The sequence below is a fragment of the Molothrus aeneus genome, chromosome 1 (assembly GCF_037042795.1).
Source record: "Molothrus aeneus isolate 106 chromosome 1, BPBGC_Maene_1.0, whole genome shotgun sequence".
NCBI classification, from domain to species: Eukaryota; Metazoa; Chordata; class Aves; order Passeriformes; family Icteridae; genus Molothrus; species Molothrus aeneus.
The window spans coordinates 87,214,498-87,239,989 of NC_089646.1; the positions used below are offsets into that span (position 1 = coordinate 87,214,498).

The 25,492-nt window shown below is 37.9% G+C and overlaps 1 protein-coding gene across 1 annotated transcript in view; it reads right to left on the reverse strand.

Annotated features, from left to right (window-relative positions):
* Positions 1–386: 386 nt before the first annotated feature.
* Positions 387–25,492, reverse strand: part of TMEM245 (transmembrane protein 245) — a 79,388-nt gene continuing 54,282 nt past the window's right edge. Inside the window, exons 16-19 of the mRNA XM_066545339.1 lie at positions 12,088–12,188; positions 10,624–10,798; positions 8,298–8,492; positions 387–7,255 (exon numbers count right to left, since the gene is read on the reverse strand). Of these exons, the coding sequence (XP_066401436.1) occupies positions 7,210–7,255; positions 8,298–8,492; positions 10,624–10,798; positions 12,088–12,188 (517 nt within the window). The 3' untranslated portion in view covers positions 387–7,209. The remainder of the gene's footprint in view (positions 7,256–8,297; positions 8,493–10,623; positions 10,799–12,087; positions 12,189–25,492) is intronic.

The window sequence follows — 25,492 nt, forward strand, 5'->3', positions numbered from 1 at the left end:
CATGCAGGATTTTAGAATGATCTAAAACTCCACTTAGGCACTAAACAACCATTTCCAGTTCAGAGAGCAGGCCATAATGGAAGCCACTTGAATTACTGACAGGTGCTGAATGGGAGCTTTTGTGGGGTCTGGACATGTGGCTGTGGTACTGCAGGCAGTGCAGCAAGCTGCCAGGTGCCAGCTGAGCCACAGCTACCCTGGAGGCTGTGTCCTTCCCTTTCCCACAGAAAATGTAAGGAAAAGTGAAGTATGGCTTCTCTCAGTGACATCAGTTACACACAGGGGCTGCAGATCCTGCTTTGCCTCCAGCACACCTGTTATTTCACCAGATTAACTGCTGCCTTTGGGGCTGATTCCAAGGAGCCCATCATTCAAATCAAACTCAATTCTCTTTATGTTAATGGCATTTTATTTCAAAATATATTAACCATTCTGTGCTTACAAAGGACTGCAGTGTGAATACAATATCAAGTTAAAAGCTTCTTAGACCTGCTACAAAACCCATTTTTATTAGGATGAGAACTGGTGCATACAATCAAAATTATTTAGTTTAAATACCTCTGCAGTCTACACAAGTAGTTCTCAACCTTAACTTACACATTTCATTGGGCCACAGATGGACAAAGGGGTTATATTGTCAGTATTATACATGCACAACCAGGTACTCTATCAAACCAAATTACTGATAACATCTCTTTTGAACACAGCTCCATTCTGAAGATGTATCACACATACAGACAAAATTTGCATCAACAGACAATAGAAGTTATTGCTCCAAATCCCCATGGGGCCTGGTAGGAACACACACTTTAGAACAACCTGTGCTCTGTAATGCAAAACATCTGCTGCTAGGTTTCAGTAGGGTGTAGCCAGTCTTAGGATAGGATGTCAAAAGTTTCTTTGGATTTGGTTTGGTGACATTTCCCAAGGGGAAAAAAACTCCAACCCTCCCACATCTTTTAACCAAAACATCAAATGTTAGCTAGCATACATAAATATATAAATATATATATATATATAGGTAAGAACCTAACTGCTGATATTAAAAGTTGGTTTCCAACCATCCAACCATCACTAAAGCACAGAAAATTGGTTTTTAAAGGAAACAATCTGAACAAATTGAATGCTTACTGAGTATACTCATGATGACAGATGACAAGCTGAAAACACTGATCTACACAGACAGTAGGTTATGAAGAACACAAAAGTAGTTTTTATTGATACTTGAGAAAGATTCTGGTTTAGGCTGAGACTGGCAGTTAGAGTAGTAAACACTGGGATTTTGTTTTTCCAACCTTATGGCCCAGATGTCAGTTCTTAAGCCTAATGAACTTTTGTAGAGTGGCTACTTTTTGGCTTTGTGATGTCTCTTACATTTAATCTACACGAATACCATGAAACATTTCTTTAGGTTCTCATTGGATCGCTGTCTATGACACTCTAGTGGGCAAGAAGTGAGGCTAGGAGAAGAAATCAATTTTTTGCTTTAAAAACATCATTCTAAAAATTCTTCATATATATATTTATATATAGATAGATAGATAGATGCTAGAGCACTCAATCTGCTTTATCAGCTTGCAGATTTCACTCTGCTGCAAGCAAATCTGCCCTGCATCTCACCCAAACCTGGCTTTGGTGTCACCAAATAGTATTTATATTAAAAATTTAACCTTTAATTTAATGCAACATGAATTATATTTGTCCAAGTCCATCCATATGCAGAGCAGATCAAGGATGCATTTATTTCCAATTAGCACTTCTTTCCTGAATTGGACATACTATTTCAGTATGGACATTGAAAGCACGCCTTCAGGTTCTGGAATCAATTCCCAAAGGGGGATGGAAGCAATACTCTCATGTACTAAACCAGTCTCTAAACAAGATACCAGAGGGGGTGTGGATGAGTTTAAGAGTTTGGGGAACTGAAGATTTAGTTCATTACCTAATTATTTTGGCAGTTTTTTAGAGTATGTGTGCAAATACTTCCAGAAACAGCAATCTCTCAGCAATGCATTACTAGCAGCTTTTCCCTACTTTACATGAACTACAATAAAACAGTGGTAGTCTCCCTGCCAGGATTTGCTTGGCTCTTCCTCAATCTGTATCAAGTAAACATGAATTGTAGAAAATGTTGCTTGTTTTCATTATGTACAGGCACTATTTTGTTCTCAGGTATCTTAAAAAAATTAGGACAAAATTTCAGTTAAAGTCTGAATAGGACAGAGACTCTCAATATTTATATAACACTGCGTATCAATATATACATTTTCAAACCCAATGCAGAATGCCTGAATATGTTTATGACTTTTGGCATTGTTTCTTTCAAAACATCAATTTCGCACATTGGTTTTTTTCTTATTTCCAATTTTATCACTTAAAAGAAATTTTGGAAAATTTTACCATACAGCATTAAAGTACCTTAGTAAAACTGACAGATAGACAGTACCAGGTCAAAGATCAAGTCTCCCTAATTTTGTTAAGAGTTTTGAGAGATTCTAGTTTTGTACAAATAGAAATAATAATGAAATTGTTGAAGGTGGCTTCAGCAAAAAGTGTAGGAAATAAGTGTAGGAACTAAGAAGAAACCCTTTGAAATACAAATCAATACAGAGTTTATAAAGATGATGCATCCATGGATTTAAGACATGTCAGCTGACACTCAGTAAAGATTATCTGGCAAATCAATTTTCTCTTGCAAAATTGCAAACTTCAAGGTAAGCAACTGCATCTCTAGAAGAATGCTACTTCTGCTATTAAACCTAATGAATGCTACCTCCAACCCCAGCACCCTTCAGTACCCTTAAAGGAAATCACAGCCATTTCCAGAGGTAGCATCCATTAAGGTGGCACCATCCACAGTGACAAATTAAAGTCAATATAATATAAACACAATGTTTGAATAAAGGCAGCTGTGGAAACACCCACTACCAATGATGCAAAGCTATGGAATCTCAGTAGAAAAATGGTATTTTTCCATCCTCAGTATCAGGTCCATAGGAAAGGCTACACTGCAGTATTCCTAGTACTAAGGATTAGCAGCATAGCAACTCAGCCGCTGCTTTTACTGGAGAACAATTTCATCCAGTTTTGTTTATTCAGGCTTTCTGAAAAACAATGTTGAACATTGCAGCCATACACCTATTTCAAAAGTTATGCCTATATCCACAAATGGAAAATACTGGAGACAGCATCCAACTTTCCCTGAACAATCTTATTTTAACTAAACAGATTATGGATTTCCTATTCCAATAATCTCTGACAAAATACACATCCAGTATATCCTCCTCCCCTGTGTCTTTAAGAGAAGCCTCACAGAGCTTGAAATCAGACAAGCCCAAATGTACCTGCACACACACAGAGCACTCTGCATGGAAATATCATGTGGGTATCAACTTAACTTCTGAAAAATGTGCATCATATGTATTATTATAATGTTAAACAGTTTCTTTTTAAGCAGCCTTTCAAAATAAGTCATCTCTGCTCCCAATTGGTCATGGTGCACCTGTGCTGAAAGCCACCATATTGTAGCAAGGCTGGCAAAATGAATGTGTGCCAGGTTCTTGCCCATTGCAGTCTGTTCCTTGATGGATCCAATTAAGCCAGTATGTACAGTGACCTGAAGCTAACATGACACAGTCACCTGGGCCAGCTCTGCTACAGCAGTGCTCAGCCAAGGTACAGGAAGGAAAGGCTAACTCAGACTTGAGTGCCAGAAACAGCACCAGCCCTTTGGCACTACACTTCATTGCAATTCCCCAAGGAGAATGATAAAAACCACCACAGTTGAATTTCACAATACCTTAAGACCACATTGTCTTGCATTACTATGAGCATTCCCTTCTGAACTCTAAATTATTGAACACTAAATGTACTAAATACACTTCAGTAAGTACCTGCTCCTGGAATGACTGTTTACAGTAAAGCTAAAGACCATCAACGTCTTGCCTACAAGCAAGAAGAAAAGATGGCCTCTCCTAAGAAAACCACACTGCAGAGAGTGCGGGGCTTTTTTTGTTGGGTGGGTGGTTGTTGTTGTTGTGGGATCTTGGAGCAGGGATCTTGGAGCTGGTTTTTTTGAAAGCTACAATCCATGTACTAAAATCTTATCCCACTGAACTGCTGGTTGTTTTTGCAGATGAGGCAATATAATCATGAACTGGCACTTTTCAAAGACCAGATGTCAAAATGACCAGTTTGATTATTTTCAAGACTGATCTATACTAAACCATTCTTACAAAGGCTGAGTCTGCTCAGAAAATAATACAGATTGCTAAATACCCAGTGACAAGGTCTTCTCTTTCTGCTGGTAATTAGACACTTGCTAAACATGAAACCCAAATAATCAAAGTATGCTCTTTCATAAGGTGGTATTTTGTGGTTTTGGGGGTTTTTGTGTTTTTGTTTTTTTCTTTTTTTTTCTAAACATGGTGAAAATCAGTGATTATTTCCTATTCCAAGAAGGTGTTATTGGAAGTTTTGTTCCTTATTTTTCTTTTCTTTTTGGTAGTATATGTTACTGCACCATTACTGAACCATACAGTTGGTTCCTCAATCAAGTACAGCAGACAGCATGAGCTCCTGAAGCTACATTTACTGACTACATTTACTACCTGTACTATGGATGGTTCTTCATGGCAAGTCTGAGCTGAATTTGGGACAGAAAGCATAAAAATGAAGCCTCATTTCAAAGGAGGACAAACTAAAAAACATTCCATCAGATGTGAGTTCTCTATATAAAAGGATTCCATGATGGAAAAGGAACATTTCAAAACAGCACTGTGTCTTCCCAGGTGATTTTACTCGTTTGCATTACTGAAGTTAATGGCGTCTCAGTCATGGTTTAATCTTCACAGCAGAGACCCTTCTTTGATCTAAGGCAATTGGTTGAAGGGGAAGAAGAAAACTTAAAACCAAAGAAAATAATGCATTTTAATGACTCTTTAAAATGACCAAGTCGAGTACCACAGGCGTATGAAAGTTTGTCTCAGAAAATGGGATAGCAAATGTGGACAATAAACATGTTTTGACCAGTGAGAAAAGAGGTGCTTTAAATACTGTCTACAAGAAGCTACAACAAAAACACAACAATTCAGTGCAAAACTGTGAACTAAAAAAAAAGTAATACAATAAAGAAGTTGCCTAAATATCACGGTGGTCTCATTCCACCTGGTTAGAAAGTTGCAGGAGTATTTTAGTAAAGCCTAAGGTTTCCCCACATCCTCCACCCTAGCCACCAACGATTATAAAAATGTCTTTCACTTAAGCTTTTTCACGAGCCACAAAACCAAGGAGATGAAACAGATACTTGATTCAAGCAACACATTCTTCTTATTCAGTTAATGATGTGTAGATCTTTCAGAATTTAAAATATTAAATGGTATGTTTCCATGTTTTGATAAACCTGAGTCACCCTACTGAATTAAGCCCAAGTCTGTCCCTCAAGCACATACCTGCAAGTGTGCACAAACAGCATACTTAACCCCTCTCATTTAAAACATACAATTTTATCAGTAAAATTGCAGCAGCTTATTTTGAAAATCTGAGGAGCAGAGTATTTGTGTCTTATTAGGCAGCCTATTTATTACAAACCTACAGCAGGACTTTCTTCTTTTCTCAGTACCAGAGTACTTTCCAATCACCTTCCATGGCAATGTATTTTTCAAAACAATGTAAAAATACATACAATATCATAGAAAGAACCTTCCAAATCTGTCAGCACTCCCAGAACTCAAGTAAAACATCTGCAAGCTGTTTGTGCACATATCTTAGATATCCTTATCCCTGGATAAGATCCCTTTGTTTCAAGCATTGAATTACTGTCAACAATAAATAAATACAAGGCATGCCTATATTTTGTGCAACTCATTATCAATCAAATTCTGAAATCAATTTGAGTTACTGGAAACTGAATGGTGGTTCTTTGGTTAAGCAAGTGCATCTGCTACTTTGTACTAGGGCCTCACTGGATTCGTGGAAAAGCTGTGCAAGTATGAAATATTTACCAAAACCATACTTCTCATTTACAAAAAGGATCCACTTATAAAGATCCATTGTGTCAAAATGCTTTGACAATCAATACAAAAGGCCTTAAATGTCACCAAAGCTGCATTTTAAGCAAAATTACATATTCAGGATCTTTGCTTATTAATAAGATGCACCTTAATATATTAAGATATATCCTGTATCTCAGCAAGATATGTGGCCAGAAGCTTACAGGGTTAAAAAGCCCCAAATGAGCTAAACCAAAATCCATGCTCTCTCCCCGTTTTTTCTGGTAGTAAAATTTGTTTAAAAAGTGAATGGAACTCAGCCACAGCATTTGAAAACCAACATTAAACAATCCCCATGAAACTTCTTCCAGTTACTGGAAGGAGATGTGACCATTCTACATTACTACTGTCTGAAAACACCTAAGACCTTTGATTAAATTTAGTTGACAAGATGACTCCACTGGGAGGGTGGATAAACAGCAAAATATTATCAGATTTTGCTGAAAATGGGGGCAAGATTTAAACTATTTAAACAAGTCTTCCTATGTCAGTAAGAGGAAAACTCACATTTAACAGTTTGCATTTCTATAAATATCAGGAAGATTTTTAAAATACCAGTCTCCAACAACATTAAATTTCAGTGCGTGTAAGTGAATAATATTTAAGTGTTATTATGAGTTACAGATGATGGTTGAAGCTTATAAAGAAACACCTTGAGGAGAAGCAAACTATTATATTATACTTTCATTTCACAATGAGTGGTTTGCCCTTCTTTTGCCACCAGATTGCCTAAAAATAAATATTTTGGAATTACAGCTTTCTTTAAAGCTACTACAGTTTAATAAGACAAATAATCCAATAAATAAAAGCCAAGTTAGTAATTTCAGCAGATAAGATAACGACTCCAGTGGTTGTACCTGTCCTCTTAACTATTCTTTTGATAAGACAGAGGTCTTCAAAGTCTTCAACAAGGCAGCTGACTGAGTGTTGGTATGCAAAGCCATGGGAAGTAGACATTCTCTCTGGAAGAGGCAAAGTGCACAATAATGTAAGGCCAGCAGATGTTCTAGTGCTTTCTCCTAAAACCCAGTCTATGCTTCCCTGTGAGCTGCCCCCAGGCACAGCTGGGAAGGGACAGAAGGCCATCCGTGGCGGTTGTGAACCCAAGACAGAAGACAGCGATTCCCTCATGTTGCAGAGGTACAGCCCAGCACCTCCCTCACTCTGCAGACATTTTCACCTCCTCGGGGCTCTCTCTAGGCGACCTGGGAGATGGAGGGAGGAAAACAAAAGTGAAAAGTAAGACACAAATCTGCCCAGTGATTCCAAACAATTGTTTCTGATAAAATAAAGGAGAACCAAACACACATGAGGATTTTTTTTTTTGTGTACTTGGAAGCTCTATCTGTTTCATACATGGCAACTGGAATGTAACTTTTACAAGCCAGAGACTACAGACAGGTCCAATTAGCAGTTTTTCTCCTTAATTACACAGATGAAAGGAGACAGCCCTATTCATGTGAATAAGGCAAAGAATTATGTCTGACAAGCAGAGAATCCTCTTCAAGATACATGTATAATGAGCTAACCTACATAGTTTAACAAGACAGTAGAAACATTAAAATAGCTACTGTTGTTAATATTGCCACAATGTGATTTACAATTCGAAGTAGTTATTCAATTATGAGTTTATTCCTAACTGTATTATTATTATTATTATTATCCCATTCCTAACTGTACAGTTTAAAGATACAGAATTATAGAATACAGAAATGTAACTTCAATAATGACATTACTAAGGACAATACTTTTAATGGAAAAATGGCATATAATGGTATCACATTTTTTAAAATCTAGGAAGGTTTATATTTTGCGGCATTGTACATTAGGACATAAAAAGGAAGTAATTTGGGGCAGGCCCCTTTTTAAGGGCAATGAACTCTTAGATATTCATAATAAGAGTTTAAAAATTATGTTCAATCATTTCCTAGCACAACAGCAACATATAAATTAGAGGACATAAAGGTATTATCAGCAAATTTTCTAAATGAGCCTTCTGTAAGAGGCTGAGAGACATTAAACAAACACTTCCCATATACATGTTCCAGTGAGTTCTTTACTTAGAAATAAAAATACTTTTTATTTCTAGAATATGGGACAGCTGAATCCTCTTCAAATACTACAATACTCACACAGATGTGAGTGCACACTACTATATAAATCCAAGACACACATTCCCTACACCTGTGAACAGGTACACTGATGTGTGTGAAAATAATTCATACAAGTAAGGCATTTCCAGCTCACCGGTAAATCTGTAATGGCCACGCTGCCTGTGATGGAGTGGGCACAGAATTCGTTGGACTCACCAACATGGCACTATATATATTGGAAGCAACCACAAGTATACAAAGGAGAATTGGTCCTATGATGGCCCCTTCCAGTCCCAGGTAATATGCTCCACCAGCTACTGCAAGGCCTGTCAGGTAAGGGTGACCCCCTCTGCCACAAGAACAATAAAATTCAATTAAGAACAACAAACACAGCATTATTAATTAAGAAATGTGAATTAATACTGAAGTTTTATTAAGCTTAGGAAACGACCCATCTAGCTATAGCTACTCAGATTTACACTATAAACTGGTGTCTGAATGACTGCACAAAGGTTCTGGGCTGTATTCGCATGACAGATCAAACACTGCTGTAGCCTGGAATGCTGGTAAGATCCACAGTGGAATAGTTACTTTACAGACATCTGCTGAACAATGTCTGAAGGACTAAATGGCAAACACACTTCCATTTTGAGAGTGGAAAGATGGTTGGTTACACAGATTGTTCATGCTTTATGGTCAAGAACTGTTGAAGTTTATTTTAACACAATTAGCAACAGGTCAATATGAGGACCCCTGAGCAAAGCCATTCAAGTTAGCTGATGATAGCAACTTGCAGTGCATCTTTTAAAGAACAGTTAGCATACAGTCTTTAAAGAAATAGCCATGTCTTCTCATTTTGTTATAAAAAAACCTCTCAGAATTAGTGTTTGCTATCATTAGCTTTTAACATTTTCAGATGAAAAACAAAACTGGATTTTAATGAGCACATTAATATTTACTGGAAAGTTGGGACCAGAAGAGCTTTTTGATAAGAGCTCTTATGGCAGCCAGTAAACCATGCCATTTTTATCCTCTGTATCTCAGATTCACATTTTGCACCTGTGTTCAGCTGCAAAATGTGAATCCTACCAACAGCATTTACACAAAACCTGCTCATCATTCTTCATTCTTTATACCTAAATAATGATGGCAATATGAAATTGTAGAAGAAAAACTACAGCTGAAACTTGGCACACAGTTCCCAGGAAGTTCCTCTAAATTCTGAGTGTAATACATAGAAAATGCCAGCTAATCAATTCAGAGCTCCAGCAGCTCCTGAGGTTTCTACCATGGTCCTGATTTCTACTCAAGTCCCAAATTTTAAGTCTTTACCTTCAACACAACCGTGTGCAAAACAAGGCCATGAAACATGACCTATTAAATCTGACACACCTCAATCATGTCTCATCCAGATCAAACTTAACCTACTGGCAGGACCAGCCTGCTCTCCTGAGGAGACAAACGTGGCCTGAAGTTTTATGTTTCTCCAACAATAGACATTATTAATTTCTAATCCTTTAAAAACTTTAATTTTTTCCCAGCATTTGCATCAGTTTAGACATTCTTTTGCCTAGTTTTCTAAATTAAACAATATATGACATAATCAAATAGGACTACAGTACAAAGGTAATCCATTTGGAAAACCCTGCATAACCTAATTATAGCTATTTCAAATAGGTTTAATCTAATCTGCAAGACATCATGATGCTCACTGTTCAATTTATTGGGAAGAACAATTTTCCTCCACTGTCAGAAAATCTATTCCTCTCCCATATATTTTCTGGACAGTAAACAGAGTTTGTATCCTCTACAGTCCAAAAAAAATGTATTCTAGGAAGCAGAAGAATTATTGGCTATTTAAATAGCTACTAACCTTAAACTTATCCATGATTTATTGTTGGGAAAAAAATGTAATTTGATTATACTTCACCTGTTAGGTTTAATTAATGCAAAATAACTACAGCCACAGTCTATGAAAATTAGTATTAATATTTGGCATATTATCATTAGGTATCCTCTGTTCAGTGTAATTATATTTAGCAAACAAAAATTCTAATTTCTAACAACACAGAAGTGAACCACTTTATTCTACATTAACTCTATTTTTTTTTTTGGTCCCAAAATAGCTCATGGTTTTATCTGCTCTGCAGCATTATCTGGCATTAGGAGATAAAAAGAAAATGCTACACACCTTTACTCAGTAATTAGATAAACAGAAAACATAAACTAATTCTAACAACCCAACTGAAACAGTTCATTTTGCTGATGTTGAGTTCAAGACCTCTGAAGTGTCAAAGGTCATAGAAAAGTGGCCTGGGAAAATGAAAGCACTTAGGCCAGTAAAACTGCTTACTATGAGGTTATTCCTGAGCTTGAAGATACTGTTTTGCATGCTTCAGAAAAATGAGTTTAATTAAAGGCATCAGTGACTGTCAATCATTTTTACAATGCTAATTTTAAAAACTGTTCAATGTACTTACCCTGATATATCTGAATAAATTGCTGTATCTACAAAATAGGTTGGCAAGAGGTGAAAAACCAAGAGCAGAAGGGCTTTGCATCCCTGTCCTTGCACAAGCCACAAATCTAGGACTGCAGGGACTGCTGCCCAGTATGTCCCCAGAAATGGCACTGCTCCAAGGATTGCTGCTAATGCTAGAGCACACAGAAGGAGAAGTGAAAAAAAGATCAGAGAAACATATTTCACAAATATATTTACAGTTACATTCTGACACTTTTGCCACACCAGTAAGTCCCCCTTCCATCAAGTGCTATAAATAAAGCATTGAAGAAGTGCCACATGAGGCTCTTGGTGTTTTACGGCTGTGGTTTAGGAACATTCCCCATACAGAAGAGCTTCAGCAACTGACAGTCATAAGGAGTTAAGAGGCATCAGTTTAGAAAAACTTGAAGTTGTACCAATCATGTACATTTCTTACTGTGTAAAAAAGCAAATGAACCTAAGTCTCACTCTAACTTACTGCATCTCCTGCAGGCATCCATAATAGTGAGAAAGCAGGAAAACATGAGATTTATGACATATATTTCTGTATGCAAATGTGTGCACACAGCTGCACACCCTTCTGCTTATAACAAAGACATGTTGTAATCTAAAGCAATACAGATCTGCTGCCACTACAATTTAATGCACCTCCTGTATTATAATACAAAGCACAACTAAGTGGAGTCTCATTAACCAGAAAGCAAAAACCTTTAAGATTTCACATGTAGTTGAAAAAAGTAAGACTGATTACTTTCTAAGTAGTTATAGTGACAATCAATGTCTTTAAGACAGTTGCACTTTACAATACAGCCATTTCCCATTATACTGGGGTTTGTTGCTTCATAGCTTTCCCTTATGCCTCCTTGTACACAAACATTTTGCATTTACTATTATTATCATTCTTTTTAGAGAAAGAAAGGCAAAGAGGAACAGGGGAGAAGGATTTTCTTTGAGAAACTGTCCAGCCATTTCCAAAACTAGGATTAAATAATAAAAGAAAACCAGAGGCTGGTAATACAGTCAGACAACGCTACTGAGAATAAGAAGCATTCCTTTATCATGCATTTCCATGATACCACATCTTCCTGCATTTAGGCATCTTGAAAAATCAGCACCTGTCAACTGTGAAAGAAACAGAAGCCAAGACAGGTCGAATAAAGTTTAAACCTGAAAATACTTGGAGTGAATACAAGGGAGAAGGAATTGGCTCTAGCAAATGAAACAGAAAGAAGAGGTAATATCGCTGGCAGGGAATGTGTTGTGAAAACAGAAGAAGGCAAGGCTCAGGGTAAGACAGCAATCAGGGCCTTCTCTCCACCCTTTGCACAGCCAAATTCTCCAAGATCAGACCTAAGGTTGTCAGCAATACTTAATATTTCCGATTTTGTGCAATAAATACTTACATAATATTAGTTATGAATATAATTGCTCAAATCCTTACCAGATGGTATGAAGACTATGTTAATCCCAAATATAGTGTGAGTCAGCCAAGTGTAGAGTCCATAGAACCCAGCCATTTTGAGGGAAGCATCAAACACACCTCTAAAACGACCAAAGAAACTCTGTTAATTTTTATTAGTAAGAGGATTCCAAGAACTACGAAGACACACACACAGGTTGCTTTGAATAACTGAAAAGCCATCAGTGTCACAAATAACACATCTCAAAATGTAACACTGAACCCTTTGTACATCTGCTCCCTCTGAGAAGAATAAATATTCACCACGTATGCAATTAAAAGCATTTAGACACAAAAAAATGGGTTCCAGGGATAGATGCCTTGAAAGAAACTGCTCAATTATCAGACCACACTCTCTATCAAAAATAACCTGTTTTCTATGAGAAGCGGTACCCTTCTACATACAAAGTACTTTTGCTTTCCTCTTTTCCACTTCTAGGTGTTCATTCATTTTCTTTATCTGCTTACATTTCTGTACCTGCCCTTTTTCACTGGATCCCCCCAGCTTTTAGGTTGCTTATTAGGCTACATTATTAAAAACCAAATGGTAAATCTGGGAACCTAATTCAATCCTGCTGAAACAGGACTGAATCCAAAGTTCCCCTCTCTCAAGCATGACCATAGCTTTATGAGACAGTGAACAGGAGCTAAGTGCTGTGGCATTTTTACAGCACTAGGGCAGGTACACATGTGGGATATCCCATAACTGAACTGGAAATCCATGCCTTAGATCTACAGTCACAAAAAACCATAATCTCAAACTGCTAAATCTCATTATTGTATTATGTCAGTTTTTCACCCATATTTGAGAAGCCAAGTTTCCTGAAATCACTATTTCAGCTTGAATCCAAGAAACCAAGTCCCACAGCTCAGAAGAGTCCTAACAGTTCCATCATTGCACAAGTGGTGGCCCATGCACCCTCTTAGGAAAGATAAATGTGAAGTCTCCTGATGTTAATTTCCCATTCATGTTAATTCCCATAACTCACAGTGATTGTGTCTTGGCAGTTTTGGAGCTCTGGCAGCAGGGCAAAGAGGACAGGAAGCCATACAACAGCAATCTTTGAAGAGCATAGAAAAACTGCCCTTTCTGGATCTAAAGTCTGTAACAGCACAGTTTCCTTCTTCCATTGAGTCCATAAAGCCTTGTAGCAAAGAAACCTGTGATTTTGTGATATTAAATTACTAGGTAGAATCTTTTCTGAGCTACCAAGAAGAAGTCCAAAACAGGAGTTTCGACTTGGAGTTTTTGCTTCTTTGGCCACTATCCTCATTTTTATTTCTGTAGGCAGTGTGCATATTTTTGCCATTGTTTCCTACCTAAGGGCTCACTTTTAGATTTCTACATGACTTCAGAATCAAAATAATCTTATTTAAAATTCATTCACTGGAAGCTATGAGTGCATAATAAACCTCACACATCAACACTACTGTTCAAAATGTGAGATTCTCTTAACAGACTAACCAGAAACAACTGTTGTCAGCCATCTTCCCCTCCAAAAGAGGGAAAGAAAAAATAAAGAAATAAAGCAACCTTTAAAGAATGACCTGAAATAACAAGTCTAATCTTTGATAGGCAATAATTACATGGTACAAAAAGAAAGGCAGAGAACATTTACAAATATGTGGTGGCATCAGTAAAAAAACGATGAACATTTAGATGAACTTTTAGAATTTTAAAATGGAAGGTCAGACCAAAATATATAAAATCTACACATTTTGAAGTGTTACAAACTCACTTGTACTTGAGTTATAAGAAATGAAGGTTCAGACATAAAAAAAAAAAATTTAGAAAGGAGGCAAGAAAATCCCAAGATCCAAGGCCACAGTAACAATGTTAAATGTGAATTTGCATTAAAAATTCAAGATACTTTCATACTTTAGCTACGCAAAAGTCTTAATTTTCTACATTTTTGTGACATCTAACTCATGTCTACTCTTTCTGAGGATATCAAAGGAGCATAAATATCTTTCTAAGAAGAACCTGTGCAGTAATCTTCAAGCAAATCTTTTTCATATCCAACAGAACTGTGGCACAAACACATCACAGTTGTCAAAAATTTTTATAACAGTCCTTGAGTATTTCCTTATTTTTCCAAAAAGAAATTTTCTGTACTGTAGTAAAATTAACAAGGACTTAACATTTTCTATATGTATGCACCAAAACTACATTTCAGTATACAAGAGATGAGACAAGTGTCTAGCTTGAGAAAAGTATGTGAAGTATCAACTTCAGCTGAAATTAAAATAACCACCTACAAGCAGTCATTTTAGATTTTCCCAGAGAGACTACAGAAGAAGGTAAGACAGTGCTATTATGGTAACCAAAAGAGAGACAGCCACCCAGGAGGAAAAAAACATGTCTAGAAACGAGTTGCTTTCTTAGTCTCAGCTCAAGGACTTGGCACTGGTAGAAAAACAGAAAAACTAATCTGGGACTAACAGGTAGTCCTGGTCTGATGTCATTCTGCAAGCTAACACATAACATGTTTCTAAGGCCAAACAGTGCATACCTCTGATAGAATGCAGAACAGTGCAGCATCTCGCTGGCTCTGTGCTTTTAACACACACCTAACACACTGAGAGGAGAAGCCACCTCACAGTGCTGGAAGTTGAGAAGTGTCAGTGATCAAGCACGAGGAGAGAGGAGGCTGCACCTACTCTCATTCTCTTCCTCTCCCTTCCCCTGGTTTGTGTCTGCCTCAACTGAAGTCATAAAACGTAACAAAGGCACAGGGGATACTACTTTGCGGCAGGTGTGGACCATGAGAACCTTCATCTCTCTGATAACTCACATTTGTTACTTTCTGGTAACTGTCACAAAAACTAAAAATTGTATCTTAAAGTCTGGAAATTCATATCGATTTTGCTTCATGGTTAAGGCAGCAAAAAAACAATTCTGAAAACACTAACTAGAATCTTATCAGCAGTTTGCTTCAGCTACTCTGCACCTGAGATACCAGACCTTAAAGATAATGTGGGTGTGCCAGTGCCACATGAATTTATTAACATCTGTAAAATGCAGACCCTTCCTGATATAATTATGACAGTAAGTAAGCTTCATCTCTTAATACATTACTGGCACACATACGGCTTCTTTTTATATACAAGAGTAATTGAATGATTCAGAAATCAAAAAATCCAATTGCTGCTCACGTCTCACTTTGGCAATGTATCTGGATGAACCACTTTACCTGCAAGAGCTGTCATCTGCAAATGTGTAATTTATGAGCACTTCATGCCAATTTGGCACAAGGCATACTCAGACATACATATTCGATTTTAGTGAGCTTTGAAAAGCATGCAAAATTAAAATAAATAAAAATCAGAGGACATGGGTCATGCTACATATTATTCAGATTAAAAATGAAGAAACTTCTGTGAAATGCTTCTGCACAGCTGACCTACTTTTTTAATTTTTGGGTAAAAGTTCCTTCTACTAAGTTCTGTCCCTAAGGTAGTGAATTTGCTTGTAGACTCCACAAGGGAAAGGGCCACCTTTTCAGGGTTTCGTGGATTTTTTTCTTCTCTTTTACAGACTGGCCATAAAAAGTCTAGAGCATCCTTTTTATAACTACTGTAGTTTATATCAAATGTATGTCCACCTGAATTCAGGTGCACTTCACAGAGACTGCAGGTAAAGTCTGCTCACTGTTACTGACACAATGAGATTTCAAAAATTTCAACCTAATGCTGCAGCAACCACAGCTGAAAAGAGCCCTTCAGCTCAGATCATGGATTTTTTGACCTTGGAGTTAATTTGATTTTCTAGATCTCTCTGCTCCCAGAACACTGGAGGAAAGAAGAGCATATGGGCTGAAATAATGAGAATTTGAGTTACCAGAAAGATTAGAGAAAGCATATCATAAACTCAGAAGAGGGATTTTCTGGTTATTATACTAAATTTCTATGAGCAGGCATATGAACCCTGGTTTGTGAATGGGCATGAGAGTAAAAACTACAAAAAAGTGGTATTCATCTTTGGAAAAGTTTGCAAGAAATAGTGTTGCTCTAAATTCCTTACAAAACCCTTTACAATCCATACAACAGTTTATAATCCAATAAAAATTCAAGCTTGGTAACGGGAACACCCTCAGCCAAAGACACTGTTAGAATAAGAAAATTTCACTCTTTTGTCATCAACTCTTCCTCATACCACTGATGTTTGGTGTTTTTCTATATTCTCTCAGTAGACACTAAAAGGATTGTATTACATCTTTGTTGCAAACCTCTCTGTACAGAGAACTGTCTAATTCAAAATGATGCTTTAAGAGACCTCAGCTATTCAGTTTCTCTTGGGAATATGGCCATCACATTTTAAAAGAGAGTTCAAAGTATAAGAGAAATGTATTCAAAACTTCACAGCATGGTTTCACAATTTATCTTCAGAACAGGTTAGCTCAGAGGTGTCCCAGGAAAAGAGCCCTTCCATTCCCCTGTTCCAAAGATTCACTTCTGTCCTAGATGAACCTTCCTCTACCTGCCAGCAGTCTTCATTACGAGCCATGACACTTTCTACAATGAAATCAGCTTTTTCATTTTTACAGTGAATTCATGACAATGGTTACATGATGGGTTAGTTTTAACAAAATAGCTCAGGTCTCCACTCCCCAGCCAACTCATAAGCAGTGACCTAAATAGCTGCATGCCCACCAGGAAAGAACAGTGCACTTATGGCTGGAGAGCAAGAACATATCAGTGCTGCCTTACCCCAGCTGAAGTTAACACTCACTGTCACCACAACTTCAAAACCAAAGAACTCTCTGTGGTGTGTGAAGAACTTTCTTTCTTCACACACCACCAAGAGCTGTTGCAAAAGACAAATTGCCAGTGACAGCTATTGTCTTTGAAAAGACCAAAGTATTCTTCTCCAATGATCCCCCAAATTTCAAGTGATCACCAGGTGAACACTGAAGAATGAAATGACTTCAAGAAGTCCTTTTGAAAAAAACCTCTTAAGCTGCTCTTTGACTCTGTTTAAGGGTTCTCTTCTTTAAGGGATAAAAAGTGACCCTCTTCATATTTCAGTTTCAAATTTAACATGAAAGTAAACTAAGTGCTCTAAGACAGATTCCAGCTACGAATAAAGCTGAAGCGGCAGGAAGCATTTCTTGACAGAGTAAGATCATCTCAGGAGCAATAAAAATACGCAAATTACTTTCAGAGATGACTCCATGACAAGATTTCAACAGTTTTGCTGCTGAAATTAATTCCTCCTCATGAATGATACAACTAAACAAAACAGCTCCAACACATGCAGGCTAGTAATGACACTAATCAGATAAAGTGATACAGTCTTCTATCAAAGCATGGTTCCTCCAGATGGTATAACTGATGCAAATATTGCATACACCTCCCAAGGCAGGACAAGGCTCCAATGACTTTATCAAAACACCATTAAAATGTGGCAACCAGTCTGAAGTACACAGTGGTACACAGACTTTCTTCCCTAACAGAGAAATGTCTACATGCTGTGAAAAATAACAATTAACCTGTCAGAAATTCAGTATCTGACTATTTCTTTAAAATGCCTTTGTATTTGTATTAATTTTTTAATTACTACTTTGACCTGTAATTGTAAGCTTACAATTACTCTTCTGAGAAGCACATTTGAAAGGACCAGTTATTTCTGAATCACCTATTTCTAACAGTCCCAGATTTTTATCATGAGCAGACAATTTTTACTAAGTGCAACACTGCACTGGTCTTAAAATTCATCTCAGAACATAACATATAAAAAGGCAAACTTGTTCAGACCAAAGATCTGTCTAGCCAGCTTCTCATCTCCAGCAGAGTTTAGAAGCAGATGTTAAGGGAACAAAAGAAATAGACAAACCTCTTGAACAATCCCCCCCTGAGCATTCTTCCAACCTCTACTTCCACCTCAGGGTATATTATGAACCTCACGCAGGTTAATAATTAATCAATTATTAATAATTAATCTTCAATTAATGTACCTTCTTAGTCCTCCTATTCAACCCTACAAGTTGCTGCAACCCCAGTGTTCTTTTGCAAGATCTTTCCCATGCTCTTCTGCCTGCTTCATAAACCAATGCATTTTTTGGAAGTCCCTGGTCACTTTTTGGTGATGCAAATATTTTATCCTAGAAGGGACCATAGACAGTCCAGCTCAGTCATCCTTTTTACACTGGTTCTGATTGTACAAACTTCAATTGTGTAACATCCATTTATCTAGGCTTAAGAGTCCTTCGGCCATTCCTCACAGAGAAACTGATGCATGCCTTCATTTCTCTAACCAGTCTTGTTGCACTCCAGGCTTTTGGAGATGCAGGAACCAGAATGGCACACAGTAACCCAGGGTACAGGAAAATCATAGTTTCATACAATGGGAGTACTATTCTGTGTTTCTGTTTTCTAGGTCTGTGGTAACAAATCTTAACATTTGATATGCCTGGCACATGTTTTTTAAGTATTACCAAGCACTGAGCTAGCCTGTGTACCAGAAAATATAGCTCCCAAGTGATGAGAGTCAGCACAGCAGTAATCAGTTTATGTGTAAAGTTAGGACTGGTTCTCCCCCACATGCATCACTTTCATTTACACTACATTTCATCAGTCATTTTACTTCCCAGACACCACTGTCTTCTGAGTTTGTCCACAATCCTGCTGTACCCACAACTTCTCTGGGAAACCTGTCCCAGTGTCCCACCAATGTCATAGTAAAGAATTTCTTCCTTATATCTAATTTAAACCTACCCTCTTCCTGTATAAAGACAATACTCCTTATCCTTGAAAGTCTCAGGAAAGCAATACTGTAAAAGCCTTTATTAAATTTTGATAGAATATAGCACACAGATGAACTTATTAAGGGTCTTGCTTGCCCACACTTCAAAAAACATGAGGAATAAGGCAGAACTTTTCTTCTGTGAAAACTCCACTGATTCTTTTCAACTAAATCATATTCACCAGGTGCTGGTTCCTACTAAGCCCAGGAATACAGTACCAATACCCATCCAGCTTACAAGTTTGTACTTCCTGGGTTTCCTGGAAGAATTTTTTTAAATTTTTCCCCTGAGATTTCTGTAGTGACTTATCAGTCATTCCCAACAATTTGCTATTGCTCATTTAATCTGTTTTGTTCTAGAAGCTATTCTACAGTCACTGTAATTTCTGAGAGCTTCTACTTTCCATAAGAAAGCTCACCCATAAGAAAGGTTTCACAAAGTGATTCCCTCTACTTACCTTCACAGCAATAAGGAAAACAGCATCAATTTACCTCCCCCCTGCAACAACCTGAGCCTTGTGGTTGTTGCTCCTGTCGCATGTGAAAAATTATATTTAGTTTAATAGCATTTTATGGAGCTTTGAGTAAATGAATCCAAGTCAGCACCTATTTCTAGGTGCTTTATGCCTATTTCTATCTACTGAAGTTTATGATCCTTTCATTTCATAGCAAAAACTTCAGTTTTTAAGAGGATAGTTTCTCATTTCCATGGCCTTTAATATTTTGCTGTTCAGATATGCACTCTCTTCCCTTCAGTCTTAGTTATTAGCATGCACTGGCATTAATATTTATTGCTCCCCACACCACTTGTAAGGATGTAAATTCTTTAGGATTGCCATTTTAGCTTGAAAAGTTCATGAATGAGAGCAACAGCTGTCTTGAGTCATTACTGCTTAAGATCCATTGCAGTCTTATATTTAGGAGCTCCTAGGCTGTTCAGATTATTCATTATAAAATTATGAAACACAAGCATAAAGAAGGGAGTATTCTCATTTCTTATGTTGGTGGAGACAATAAACAATGGATTGACCTTATAACTTGAAAGAGTGAAAAGCTGCAATGTTAAATCTTTGAAATATCAGGAAATCCTGAAGTTTTATATCAGACTTCATCCTGTCTTCTTACACTACAACAGATCTGTATTTTAGACAGCAGAAATCTAACCAAGATTATAATAACACATACTACAACATCAAAACACACATAAAGAATTACCAGATGTGCAAACACAGAACCTGCAACATTATACTAAAAACAATTCTAACACTATACTTCTATTCTTAGAAATACCTGATGTAATATCTTTTTCCTATATATTTAATTAAGTCTTTCAGCAACCTTTTTCTTTCCATCCGTTCCAGTTAGCCTGCCTTAGAAGCAAAGAGAAAAACTTATGGCTGATCCAAATTCCAGATGTAACTTAAGCATCACTCTCTTTACTGGTACAGTTTATGTCATTACCAATTAATCATTCATTCAAATACTGGGTTTTGAGCTATAGGTAACTTTTTAAAAGTTGCTATAGTAAAGAAAAGTAGTGTGTAAATACAAGCCTAAGTGCAACACATAATTAAGGGACTTGTACCTAAGATGCAGTGTAGTTACATTAAAAATTGCAGGGAAATCTGCTTATGTGTTTAAATGTGCTCCCACTCATACATGCACTAACCCACATCCTCTGCATGTTTACAGATATTTTCAGTCTTAAAAAAAACACTGGACAGCCAGAGAATTACACACTAGAAATATGCACTAGGACAAACTACTGTTAGAACATACAAAACATGCCATCTGCAATATGAAAGAAGCCAATGGCAAAATATCAGCACTGTCCCTCATAAAGCCAGGAGTCCTCAGTAGCCTCTCAATGTGTTTGATCCCAGCCTGCAGGGCAGAGAAAACAGAACTGTGTGCTTCAGCATCAGGTTATGCACTAAGATAATCTTGTGAGTTAAGGGCAGTAAACTGTAAAATTCAGATTAAATTTACAGACTGTGACATGCTTCACCAAAATTACGTATGTGTAATAATAAACATTTTTTCATAGTTTCATATAAATTTTGGATTAAAGATTAAGTATGAGCAAATAAATTATTTTCTGAAATTTTCTTTCAAGATCCATTTTTCTTTGAAATATTCTTTGAATAACTGATTCAAATGTGTACATAAAGCGATACACAGACAGCTTTTGTGTTTAAGAAGTATTATCTATATAAAATGAAATATGGATAAAGGCAAATCCTAGGGTGGTTCTTTTTGCAAATATGAGAATATTTAAGACTAAAAAAATGGTGTGAGCAAGTCACATGTTTATTGCTACTAAAATAGACAGCTTAAAAATAGTACTATCTACCCCACTAAAATAATCAGGTTATGGTTATTTTCAGTTTGGTTCAGCATAGGTACTGAAACAACGTAGCAACTCTTATAGATTTACAGACCCCATTCTACTCTTTATCCAATAACTCAACTGAAGCTTTCCTTTCTTCAGTGTAAGGAAAAACAAAAAATAAGTGTCTGTTATTCCCAATTTTAGACTAGGCAATTACTTCATTAGACAATCATACAATCATTTAGGTTGGAAAAGATCTTCAACATCATCAAGTCCAACTTTTGACCCAACACGACCCTGTAAACTAAACCACAGCACTAAATGGCACGTCTGATTGTTTCTTCAATACTTCTAGGAATGGAGATTTCACCACCTCCCTGGACAGTCCACTCCAATGCTTGACAACACTTTCTGTGACGCAATTCTTCCTGATGTCCAACTTGAGTCTGCCCTGGTGCCACTTGAGGCTGTTTCCTCTCATGCCTGGGAGAAGAGGCCAACCCCCACCTGGCTGCAGCCTCCTTTCAGGAGCTGTAGAGAGTGACAAGGTTCCCCCAAGACCCCTTTTCTCCAGGCTAAACACCCTCAGCTGCCCCTCACAGGACTCGTGCTCAGACCCCTCACCAGCTTCATTGCCCTTCTCTGGACTTGCTCCAGCACCTCAATGTCCTTCTTATATTGAGGGGCCCAGAACTGGACACAGCACCCAAGGTGTGACCTCACCAGTGCTGAGTACAGGTGCCCTGCTCACACTGGCCACACTGCTGCTGATACAAGCCAGGATGCCATTGGCTTCAGGATTAAGAAAGACAGAGTCACTAAGACAATTGTTCAATTCTATTCCCATCTCATAACATACACCTTAAGTAAAGCTTGAAAACTTTCACTAAGGTCTTATTAAATGCATTCCTGTGACATAACATTTCAGCAAAAAGTAACTCCTGCTACTAAAGAACATTCACTGCATGCAAAAATTCTGTCAAAACACAATCAGTTAACAGTTTTCTTTGAAAAATTATTCTGAAAGAAATTAATGTTGCAGTAAAACAAACAAGATCACACATTTTGCTTTTTCTAAGCATTAGCTTAACATGCTGGAAGATTATTGTTTTCTGTGGGAATTGTATCATTGTCTCATTTTCTCCATAATCATTGCCAGGAATCCACAGCAAACCAATTAGATGTTTAAACAGCTGAGATTTTTGTTTGTTTGTTTGTTTACATGCTAGCTCTTTACAGATCTCTTTAGATGTTGATAAATAAAAGTTGAAATTTCATTAAGAACCTATTTCATTCATCAAGACACTATAGGTTTTTTTCACATCAAATCTTCCTTTTGACTTTCCAGCCAATTTCGGCTAAGGATAACAATTTCCTCTTTAGAAATACGTAATATTTTAAGTAACTTTTTTATAAACAGCGAAACATCTGATCAAATTTGAGGTGTCCACGGCAAATGAAGAAAATGAAGCAAATAATGATAACCCTTCTCAAATTGAAAACAAACAGTCCTCATCTTCCCGGCGTTACTGAACAAACTTCCACTGACACATGTTTCAAGGCATCACTCAAAACACCGATCCGAGCTTAAGACCATGTCACAACGTAATCAGGCCCCACCAAAACTGAAAGCTGCAGTAACTTTAAGCCACAGCCATACCCGTGTGCATGCACTCATGTGAAAGTATCGCACACACTAAATTGCACTGAGGCCGTGAGAACATGCAACTTAGTAATGTGCAATATCTCCACCAGAGCAAGCAGAATGGGAGCTTCAGGGAACAAGGGTATGGTGCATTCAGGAAGAGAACAACATGCTGCTCAGGGAAAGGAAAACGGTTCAGGCAAAGGTGTGCATGCTACTACTCGGAAATCTGTGATTTGGAGAATAACTGCTTCATCCATTCAGGACAAAAACAAAACAAAAATAAAAATCTGGGCAAGAGCACCCCTCCCTAGTTCAGGGGTAAAAAATTTAATTTTCTTATTTAAGCAGTAAAGTAGGTGACTCATGAATCAACTTTATCTTACAGAATTCTTCTGAACCAAGCAAATCTCACACTGTTATGGGCAGATAATGATTCCCCTGAACCTTCGAAATACTACATTATTAACTACAGTTACAATGAAAAAATTCACTAACTCCTCTTGAGAATTAAAATTATCTAAACACAGTAAACTCGTCCAAGTGGACCTCACGTTTCTAAAGCAAGTCATCTTCCTAAACCTGACAGAGTGGTGCCAAAAGAATTCCTGCAGCTCAACCTACTCTGGCATAAACCTTCTGCCACAGCTGTCAGGCCCCTCCCTGTTTCCCTTTCGTTGTTCCTATGGCTGACTTTAAGTGGTTTCAGTGTAAGTAAATCATGTATTTACTGTATTCACAGGCAACTAATCACCTCTGTCAGTAAAGGGAGACTCTCACACATGATGAAATATTACCTTTGTAATCCATCACATTTTTGTCCTGATATCCACTTATGCAATATGGAAAACAGGGGAAAAAAAAAAAGAAAAAATAAGAAAAAGGAAGAAAAAAGGAAAAAAAAAAAAAGACAGGACTGTGGAGGGATTAAATGCAAAGGACAAATGAAGAATATATCAAGAATTAAAAAAGAGTAATAAAATGTGGCCCCACCAAGAAAGTTAGAATCAGACTGAGAACAACCTGAGATTGCAAACCAAAGAAAAAAGATAACAGATACACCAACTGGCTTGAAGGACCAAAACTACTAGAGAACAGAAGCTCTTTTACTGCTAAGGCACTAGCAATATTTGAGATGATTATAACTTTCCTAAAGTTTTATTTCCCATTTATAGGCAATGACACATGAAGTTCCAGCATGGGACTTTGAATTAGTTGGTTGATTTGAAAGAGAACTAGTACTTCATACATCAGTCAGAAATCCCTATGGTCACATATGCCACCAGTAGTAATCTTACTCCCAAATTTTTTACTGTGTTTTAGGGAGTCATCACACAAGTACTGACCTTTCCTCTTCCCTGTAGATTAAATGCTGCCTTTCACAGATGCAAACAATGAAGAGACACAAATGCAATCTATGACAACAAAGCACACACAAGTGTTTAGTCTAACATCATAGGAGCATTTTCATGATGAAAGTTACTCAAAATTGGGAAAACTGGTTTATGACCAATTTGCTAATCTGTTTGTTCCATAGTCCAAACACTACCAGTTCCCATCTGGAGGGCTGGTTGGAGGCAGGCCTGCCTGGTACAAAGGCATGTATCTGGGGTAAAGGCAAATGCCCAGCTTACACTCACATTCACAACACAGGAAAGGACCAAACTAGCAGCAGATCATTCCTTAGATTGCCATTTGCCTTCCAGTCCCAAGGGAGACCTAGAAAAGAGCTATTTTGTTGACTGCCAAGGGTTGCATGGCCCCTTCTTTCCCACTGCCCCTCATAAAGAGGTGCCATCTCTTGAGCACTGAGGCCTGAAGGACTGGGGAGAGAAGGACCTTCCTTCCATCAAGCTGCTGCCTTCCCCACCTGGCAAGAGACACTCCCATCAGCTGTCCTGCCTTCCACAGATGGGAAGGGACACCCACAGCCATGCAGAAGGTGATCTTCCACCACCACTCAAGCCCTCACTCCAGACCATCACCAGCATCAGCCCCATCAGTGCCCTGAGTCACACTAGAGATGCTACCACCAGCAGCATCCCCAGAGCTGGAATCTGTCCTGCTGAGCACACAGCAGAGCTCCTACAGCCATCCCCTTCTCCTGCCCATGCTCACCCAGATGGTTACTGAGGGAGGCTGTCACAAGCCTTGCTGAAGTCAGAGCAAGTGGCAGTCACTGCTGTCCCCTGGTCCTCCTTTGAGGACAGTCACCACCTCAAAGCCAGGCTCATGCTTTTCCCAGCACAACTTATCCTTGTGGAGCTGTGCTGGCTGGTGCCTCCAAGTGATCTTCTGTCTTTCCCAGCTCTGCCTTTGTACCACTAGGTTTGCCAAACAAGCTCTTGGCTCAGGCATAGCATGATGTTCTTGTCAAATCCCTGCTCGATCCCACCACCTGATACATGCTACTGGCATTTTGCTTCCCTGGCATCCTGGATGAATAAATTTCCTATCAAAGGCCAGCAGGGCAATTCATCCCATGGTTTGCAGCAGGCAGTTCTTGGATTACACTCAGCTTCTTCAAAACTCCTATAGTGTCACCACAGCTGCATCTATTTTTCCCCACTACTCAAGTTCAAATTTATAATCTGTGGTATTTTGACAGAAACCGTGAGATTCAACACTTGGCTCAAAGCAGCCTGGAAAGCTGCTCTTACCCCTA